The sequence below is a fragment of the Octopus bimaculoides genome, chromosome 20 (assembly GCF_001194135.2).
Source record: "Octopus bimaculoides isolate UCB-OBI-ISO-001 chromosome 20, ASM119413v2, whole genome shotgun sequence".
Taxonomy (NCBI): Eukaryota; Metazoa; Mollusca; class Cephalopoda; order Octopoda; family Octopodidae; genus Octopus; species Octopus bimaculoides.
Window position 1 is genome coordinate 21,305,819 of NC_069000.1, and position 10,379 is coordinate 21,316,197.

The 10,379-nt window shown below is 34.4% G+C and overlaps 1 protein-coding gene across 8 annotated transcripts in view; it reads right to left on the reverse strand.

Moving 5' to 3' along the window:
• LOC106874804 (AMP deaminase 2) overlaps window positions 1-10,379 on the reverse strand; it is a 206,183-nt gene that overhangs the window by 46,498 nt on the left and 149,306 nt on the right. For 6 of the 8 annotated variants that reach the window (XM_014922688.2, XM_014922663.2, XM_052975080.1 and 3 more), the window contains one exon: window positions 8,109-8,168. The exons of the other annotated variants lie outside the window; for them this stretch is intronic. In XM_014922688.2, the coding sequence (XP_014778174.1) occupies window positions 8,109-8,168 (60 nt within the window). The remainder of the gene's footprint in view (window positions 1-8,108; window positions 8,169-10,379) is intronic. 8 annotated transcript variants of the gene reach the window in all.

Genomic DNA, 10,379 nt, shown 5'->3' on the forward strand with positions numbered 1-10,379 from the left:
TATATATATGTATATATATACACACTAAAATATGAAGTAGGATATAACAAGCATTATGTGTCAACTGACCCTAATACCATTATTGGATTGTTTCATATTGTGTCTAGTTATTCCAAAGAAAGTTTTTTAGCATTTCTTATGTAGCTTTCTAAAAAATTAACTGATAAGATTCCTAATGTAAATGGTATTAGACAAATATAAACACAACAAATTTGGGACAGAACAAAGAGAGTAACACCACCACTGGCAGAATCTGAACTATATATACATCACTTGTTAGGCAACTATGTTATAACTAATTAGATTATGGAGTGCCTAAAGAAATAATTTATAGTACCTAAAATGAGGAATGGAGAAAGGCAGTTTGTTCTATAAAAATGGTAATACAGTCATCTGGCAAGTTATATATATATGTTTGAAATCTCATCTGCAAGCCAATTGTTTATTCTGTCTCAAAATGGTGTCAGTGACATTACAAGGGTAAAGACAATTCTAGTTTCTCTTAATAGGCAACATAAACAAAAAGAAATGTTGCACCCTTTCACATTGGCACTGCCTCTAACTGGTGTTTATAATGTCTAACATCTTTCAATGTATTTGTTTGGGATGGTGCTGTTTCTGCATTTTCTCATTAAGTTACTTTAAATATTCATTTTAATCTGCATTAACAATGATAGCGAGCAGAGTGGTGGAGAGGAAGAGGAACAATTCGAAAAACAACAAGAGAAAGAACAAGTCAAATGATCAAACCTGTGACATCAACCAACTCTTCCTCAAATCACACTCCATCTTCATTTGAAATAAGGAAAAAATGTTTTAGATAATGAAGTCTTTTTATCTCCTAAAAAGACATGATGGCCATAGCTTAAATGTGCTTGATTATAAGTTTCTTTCACTTAGAAATGACTTAGGATTAAACAAGGAAACCAGCTACAACTATAGACAGAAAGACCACATAGAAACACAGCTGGAGAAAAATGAGGAGCTATATCAACCCTTTAGCGTTCAGATTAATTTGTCAAAAGTAATCCTTATTTATTCACATTTAAAAAGATTTACCTGATATTATTTTGTAGCTTCAAGATAGGAAAGATGTAATTGTTTATTTTTAGAATGACATTGCAGGATAGGTGTGAGATGCTGGCTCTGGCCAGTTTGAGCGTAAAATGTGTAGAATATTTGAGCCGGACACAGCCGGTTTAAACACTAAAGGGTTAAATATAAATCTAAACAAGAAGTGGAAAAGGAAGAGTAACTCAGACTGGAACAGAGTTGTCAAAGAATAGAGTATATCAGTATACCTCTTTGATGACTTGAGGGCTACCTTTTATCTTGAAGGACCAAGTGTACCTTATATCTCATACATGGCAAGTTATAAGAAGAAGGATGAGGTAGAGACAAAGTGCAAGGTAAACAGTAAAAAGACAAACAGGAAGAAAAGAGAAACAATTAAAATTTCAATCTCAATGCCACCATAACCAAGTCTCACACATTTGATTGCCTATCTTCCAAAACATGCTGCAATATGGGTCATTTGACCTTCTAAAAATAGCAGCCAAATTTCCCTCAAATCACACCCTCTAAATAAAAGGGAAGAATATATTGCATGATGTAGTTCAGGGTACAAAATACCTTGGAAGTAAAAAAAAAATGAGCCATTACAGCCATAATGGTTTGGATCATAAATATGCCTTCTCAATGAGCCCAGGTGAAGCCGACCACGAGTGCAGATCTCGGTGGTAGTAACTGACCTGGGGTTAAACAACAACTATATTACAACGACCAGCACCACTACTACTACTTGTAGTGATGGCAGTAATGACTACTATTTCTAGCATGTCAAACAAATTACATGCTACAGCATGTTATGGAAAATAGGCAATAAAATGTGTAAGACACAAAACTATTTTTCTAGTTATGGTAGTACAAAGAAAGCAAGCTTAGTAGTTTCTCTTTTCTACATTAGTACAGCTAGCACTACCATCACTACTAATACTATTTCTACTGCTGCTGCATAGTTATTTGTAATAAAAATATCAAAATATTAAATTCATTGAAATGAAACAAAAGTTAAAGACAAATTATATTCTGTTCTCTGCATATGCTCCACAAGCAAGACTGACAGAAGAACAAAAAGACTGTTTCTAGGAAAGCTTTCTGCAGATTACCTAAACGATGACTGACAACAACTTCATTATTATGGTAAATACTATCAAAAGATATACTGGTCAACATGATGATAGCTTCTGTGACATACATGGAGGTTACAGATATGGTACAAGAAATGAGGAGAGTGCAAGGGTCTTGGACTTCTGTGAGGCACTTAAAAAGATCCCACTGTTGGGCACAGTTTTATGGAAATTCTAAATTGAAGCATGGGTGCAGCTATAGCTGCATGGTGATAAGATTGCTTCCCAACCACATGGCTCTAAGTTCAGTGGCATCTTGGACAATTGTCTTGTACTCTAGTCTTTAGTCAACCATAGCCTTATGAGTGGATTTGGTAGATGGAAACTGAAAGAGATTGTCATGTGTGTGTGTGTGTGTATTTTGTCCACCACCACTGCTTGGCAGTTGGTATTGGTTTATTTACTTCCTTGTAATCTGATAGTTCAACAAAACAGACTGATAGAATATGAACCATGCTGAAAAAATAATTATTGGGATTGATTTGTTCAACTAAGCTCTTGAAGGTGGTGCCCCAGCGTGGCTGCAAGCCAGTGAGTGAAACAGGTGAAAGATAAAAGATATGACTGTAAGGAGAAAGATTTAGATAACCTGTAGCATAGACAAGTGGGAATTCCTATGAAATAATCCACTTAAGACTACAAATCAGACATGTAACTGGGACAAAGTCCCACTCAAACTGAAAGTGATGTGGTGGTATAATATGGTTGATAGGGGAGTAAAGGCTAAGAGATAGGCTTAGAAAATCTGGAAGGAATGTAGTATTTGAGAGCATTACCAAGTAGCTAGAAGGAAAGTTATGTGACAGGCATACTTGACTAATGGTGAGGCAGGAAAAAAAAAAGGCATACTAGCCATCACTGTAGAAGACCAAAAAATGGTATGAAAGTGCTATATTAAGAGGCTGTTGAACTTGGAGAATGCATGGGATAAAGTAAGGCTACCTCATCCTGATCCTACAGTGGGACCAGCAATGGCGAAAAAGGATACATGATTGCTACCCAGATAATTAATCAAGTAATACAGGAAGGTATCATACCCAGTGGCTGGCATAGGAATATTTAAATTGGCACAAAGGCAAAGGAGATGCTTAAGAAAGAGAAAATTATAGCAAAATGAAACTATTGGACCAGGTTAAGAAGGTCATGGAGAGAATTATAGTAACAGACTAAATCAAGATGAGATGCAGTTTGGTTTCATGCCTGGCATAGAGACCATGAATGCAATGTTCCTAGTGAAGTGACAAACTAGAGTAAAGCACTATTTCTGGTATTTGTTACAGAAGGCATTTGATAGGGGACCATTTTCAGCAATTTGGTGGTCACTAATGAAACTAGGTGTAAACTAATGGTTTGTGAAGGAATAACAAGCTATGTGAAAAGATGCAATAAAGAAGATGAGAACCAACAATGATTTCAATGATGAATCTAGTACAAAGGTAGGAGTCCATCAAGGTTCAATCAATCCTCAATCTTCTGCTATTCTCCATAGTCCTACAGACCATCACAGAAAAGTTTAAGACTGAATATTCATGGGAACTCCTAAATGTTGGTGTAGTATGCAACAGAGAAGACTGCACTAGTATGGACATTTGATGGTTTTAGGTAAAGAAGTGCAAAGTTATCCAAGAAGAAGGAACTAGCAGGAAAAGAAGATAAAAGAACACATAGGAAGAAGTGATGAATGCTGATCTTAGGCTAAACTTAATGAAGGAGATGATAAGAGATCACAAATGAGAAGATACTCTGCTAAAGAGGATCAGTCCAAACTATGAAAGTATGGAAAAGCAAATGTTTCATAATGATGACAAATAGAGTAAAATGTCATAAACTGGTGGAAAAATATAACAATTACCAATTATATGTCAATTCCATCTATTTCCTTATTAACAACTAACCATTATAGGATGCAAGCCACTTTTGGACATCATTGCAATAAAATTTACAGTGATGAACAAAAACATATCGCTTTGAATTGTATGCCATTCAGGAATAGAAATACATTGAAGTAATTTTGGTAAAACTGAATGTCTTTCATCAAAGAGAGATCAATAGAGACACAATATGACATTGCTTGTTAGTGACTATTTCGAGAAATTGAACCAGTCAACACTCCAGATTCATTGACAAAGACCTATGAACATGTAGCTCAAGGACAATCCCTACTATTGCTGCTGCTGATTATCAAACATGATAGCAACTAAGTGAAAGCATGGCTGCACTTAATTAAGAAGTCTACGTCTGGTTCTGGGTTTGATCCCATACACAGCAACTTGGGCAGCTATATTTCACCATAGCAACAGGTTCGTTAATATACTGTGAGTGGAATTTTGTAGATGCTAATTATGAGACTCGTTACATTCATATGTGTGTGTGTGTGTGTGTGTGAATCTCTTGTCCATATTTATTAGTGAAGGATGCAAATAATTTTGAAAAATAGAAAGACAAATAAAAAACGTGTTTTTTTTTAATAAAGTTCCTTGTGATATTTGTTCTACACCAAATTACAGACATTCACTTCTCAATCTGAAATATGGTGAATCAACGATTGACTCATTGGAGATCTGTAAACAGTTATTATTTCTCAGCAACTGTGTGATAGAAGAACCAAAACTACTTCAGATCTCCCTCTCTCTCTCTCTCTTTCTTACTACAGCTAAAAGATCTAACATTAAACACCTAATCATTAAAATTCAATGCAATCAGGATGTGTTTCCTTTTCTTTCTTTCTGTATCCCTAATTTAATGGTTCAATCTTCTTACTGAATTAAATCTCAGATACAATGATGCATTCAAAGAAGTCGACTAAACTAAGTAAGCGTTTAACTTAATTCCTTTCTTTTCTTCTAATGTTCTTCCCTACTACGAAACACTTCAATAAAATGCATTGGTGAAACCTGCCCTGGTATAGTTAAGTTAACCAATCTTTTGATTTCTATGACTGTTTTTAGCTTTTGTTTTTTTGTAAATTTGTTTTGATTTTATTTTGTTTCAGCTAAAACTTCAAGAAGAAGAAGAAGAAGAAGAAGAAGAAGAAGAAGAAGAAGAAGAAGAAGAAGAAGAAGAAGAAGAAGAAGAAGAAGAAGAAGAAGAAGAAGAAGAAGAAGAAGAAGAAGAAGAAGAAGAAGAAGAAGAAGAAGAAGAAGAAGAAGAAGAAGAAGAAGAAGAAGAAGAAGAAGAAGAAGAAGAAGAAGAAGTCATCTTTGAGAGAAACATTTTTCTCAGAGCACCACATGTACAGTTCCATTAGTTTCTGTAGCTGCACCGTTTAAGTAATGTTACATAGAACCGGCTTTAGTAATCTCAGACTTAACCAACAGATTAATATTAGATTACAATGTAGAAAAGTGATTAAATAAATGAAACACTTCAAATCTGAGCATCATTACAAAGAAGCAAAAAAAAAGAGAGAGAGAGAAAGGAAACACTGCCTGAATCTAATAACCTATATCTATTTTAGCTAATCAATTATTTATAACTAAACTGATCTGGTATTTCATAAATGATACAAGGATATTATATTTATTACATAATTGATAATTAGCTGGTGTGTATTTGTGCATAAAATGTACAGCCAAGTATTAAGACATACAATATTAAAACCATTTTTGTATGAAATGTCTAAATTGGATATATGTATGAATGGATGGATGGACAGATGGATGGATAGATAGATAGATAGATAGATAGATAGATAGATAGATAGATAGATAGATAGACAGACAGACATACAGCAGACATGAGGTTCACTAGATTGAATGATGACTGGATCATACACAGTAAACCTCACATATACGTATATATCTGTTTGTGTGTGCATTGGTTGCTACTCTGAGTTTTGTCTGAACAAAGTTATAACTTGCTTGAAGACCCTGTGTGCCCATTGGCAAAATTCAAACTAGCAAAAGACAGATTCAACTAAAACACAGTACTCTTTCTTCTGACAGTCAATACTAAATGTGTGTGTGTGTGTGTATTATATATATATATATATATATACACACACATATACACATATATACATATAAATACATATTGATGATAACAATGATATAGATACATATATATATATATATTAATTGACGATTCCCTGCCCTTATTCTTGTATATATATATATATATATATATATATATGTATGTATATAGATACATATATATATATATATATATGCATGTATATAGATACATATATATATATATATATGTATGTATATAGATACATATATTCACACACACACACATTGATACACATACATACATACATATATATATATATACATATATATACAGGGGTTGGACAAAATAATGGAAACACCTAGCATCATAGCATCATAATTTTGAAATATCTATAAAACCGTCAAAAGCTTGTTTATTTTTATGTTTTTTGATTTATTATTAATATTGCTTAATACCTTTTGCTAAAATTGCTGTTTCTTTTCAGATATCATCAGAAAAAGGTAATTAAAATTACAGATCTATCAGACTTTAAAAAAGGTCAAATTGTTGGTACTCACATGGTAAGCACTAGCGTAATGAAAACAGCCGAAATGTTTGGTGTTTCAAGAAGTGCTGTCTTGAAAGTAATGACAGCCTTTGAGAGATAGGAAAAAACCTCCTCGTCGAAACAAAACTCCAGAAGAAAACCAAAATTTTCAGATAGGGACCGTCGGACTCTTATGCGAATTGTTAGAAAGGATCACAAAAGTACAGCTCTCAAAATTACTGCAGAGCTTAATGACCACCTCAAGAACCCAGTTTCCATAAAGACTGTTGGCCGGGAGCTGCACAAAGCCAGATTTCATGTGAGGGCTGCAATCAGAAAACCACTACTTTCAAAAACAAACATTGCAAAGCATTTAGAGTGGAGTAAAAACCTTCAGAATTGGTTCCTAGAGTAGTGGAAGAATGTTATTTTCTCGGACGAGTCATCCTTTACCTTATTTCTGACCGCTGGCCGAGAATACATTTGACCCAGACTGCCTTCTTCCAACTTTAAACATGGAGGAGGATCTGTGATGATCTGTGGTGGGGCTATATCTTGGAAATTCGCTGGCCCAATGGTTTTCCTTCATGGCAGAATTAATAGTCAAGACTATTTAAGCAATTCATCTGATCAAATTCATCCTATGGGTGTGGAACTGTTTCCGGAGGGAAATGCAATCTTTCAGGATGATAATGTACCAATTTACACAGCTAAAGTTGTTACTGAATGGCACGAGGAACATTCTAGTGAAGCTGAACATCTTATCTGGCCACCACAGTCCACAGATCTCAATATTATTGAACATTTATGGTGCATTTTAGAAAAACAAGTAAGGAGTCAATATCCTCCACCATCATCACTACAAGAACTGTTTTAGCTGAAGTATGGACAAAAATTCCTTTGGAAACAAATCAAACTTTGTACGAGTCCATACCTCATAGAAGTCAAGCTGTAATTACTGCCAAAGGTGGTCCTACCCCATATTAAAATCAATTTGTTTGAAATTTTAAGGTGTTTCCATTATTTTGTCCAACCCCTATGTATATACATATAAATATATATTGACCACACACACACACACACACACACACACACACACAAACACACACAACAGACCTCTTTCTGCTTTCATCTACCAAATCTACTGACAAGGCCCAGAGTTATAGTAGAAGACACTTGCCCAAGGTGCTATGTTGTGGCACTGAACTCAAAGCCATGTGGTTGGGAAACAAACTTTTTAACCACACAGCCATGCCTATGTCTACATATTATATCCATATGTATGTGTGTGTGTGTGTGTGCTTATAAATGCACAAAGTGGTGGTAAAGAGAGGGTCCTGGGACAGGGAGCTTGAATCAGAGAATTGGTGTTTGTCACTTGTGCTTCTTTCATTCTTTTCGTTTTTTTTTTTGTTTTTTTTTGTTACTTATATGCATACCAGTATGATGGTGTGTCTCTTCTTCTGCCGAATATTTGGAGCTACATATTTTGATATAACCTTCAAGGACAAGAACCACAACACAGTTAATTAGAAAAAAATAAGCTCTCAGAAGCTCTCAGATAATCATGAATTAGGAGTAATCTTATAAACATTATTTTGAAAGTAAATTTCCTAAAAGAATTTCACACTTTATCACTTTTTTTCTATTCTATTCTACTGTGTTCATGTTTGTATTTTGAAGGTGAATAACTAAAACTAGAAAGTTTAAGCATTTCTGATATTGTGAAATTAATTTGACATTTTGTTAAGGTTTGTTGGCTTTTTTTAAGTGGAGTGAAGATGTCAAAATTTTTTTTAAAAATACCTTAAATTGAATTTACAATTTTATGTCTGTCTTTATCGACTTATTTTATTTTATTTACTTTTTTGTCTCTTGTTTAAATCACTGATATAGTGATATAGCATTGTGGTTTCTGTGTCATGAGGATGGAATGAAATGATGTAGTTCTCTGACCTTGTTCCATTTCTATAGTTCACCTGCAATTCATTAGAATTAATCAATATTTCTTCTTTTTATTCATATTTTTATTAGAAAAAAGTTCCCTATTTCTATTTCATCTGAGGTCTGGATTCTACACTCGCAGCATAGACTGGATGGTTTGAAAGGATCTTCCAAGTTGGAGGTGCTGCAGCATACTCCATCTACTTTGGCATGCTTTCTATGGTTGGATGTTCTTAATGCCAACCACTTTACTTCCCTGACATGAAATTTTCAAATAATATGGTGTAAGAATTTCCATCATTCCTACTTATTGATATATTTTCAACAATGACATGAGAGTGGCACTTATTTTCAGAGAAACTCAATCACAACAAAACATTTATAACAACATCAAAACTCATTATCCTCAACCTATCAACTACATACTTTGATATCACAACTATTTGACAGATTTTTTTTAATTGTTTGATCTGAGGAAGAGCCAGAACTTGTCACCTTTACAGTTTCTCCAAGGCTAGTGACACTGAGATGGTTCATGACCCCCACTTGAACAGCTGCCGGATGACAGCTGGAGGAAAACACTGGAGTAGAAATAATTCCAGAGAACACGGATGTTTTGAATAAGGAAAGGCTTTCTGTTATTCTTTTGTGAATTTAAGTTTGTTTCCTTTTGGTAAATACACCAAAAGGAAACAAACTAATATAAACTATTAGAATACTGACAATATTTCACTGCTTGTCAGACACTTTTAAACATCTAAGAGCACTTCACTTAAGAAAATGATATATAATTGACCAACGTGGATCTTTGTGACAAAAAGAAGAACTGCACTAGAGACAGTTGCCTTTCCATTACAGACTCAGTCTTTCATGTGAGAAGTGGTAGCTCTTTGTGGACCACTTACCTGACACTAAAGAGGAAATCTAGACATCAGCCCATTAACTTGGCGAACATGTGGAAGAATGTAGATGGCTATCACAAGCATCAAACAAATCAATATTCAGGAAGCTAGCATCCAAATTTTCTTTGTATACTTGGAAACATCCAAAGATTTCCAGTGCAACAGACACATACACATGTGTCTATTCCATTTTCATCAGAGTTGGCTGAGATGATGTTTACACATTTTACATAACATAATTGAAACTGTTTTACATTCTATAACTGAAACTTGTTTATATATATATATTTACAATATATAACTGGAGTAGACAGAACCTAATCCATTCTTGATTTCACATTACTCTGAAAAATACATCTATAACAATTGCAAAGCAATATTCCATCACAAACTTCACTACGTGTCACTGGAACAATAAGCAAACACAATGTTATTCACCAAGTAAAGTTATTGCAGCAGCACTGTACAAGAATTAAACATTGATACAGCACAGTGTTTACTGATGAGCAACTGGTGCTTGAAACAAAGCTGAAACATTCATAAACAGGTTTTATACACACACACACGCACAACACACACATATACATATATATGTGTGTGTGTACATCTCCTTTGCCTAACCCATTACAACATGGAGGCTGGATACTAGAAGATGATACACACATTAGTCTCTTAAGTGCATACACACACACACACACACACACACACACACACACACACATATATATATATATATGCAAACACATCATCAACATCATTTAATCTCTGACTTCCATGTTGGCATGGGTTGAATGGTCGACAGAGTCTGATGAGCCAAAGGACAGCATCATGCACACCAGTATCTTCCTTGGCATGGTTTCTACA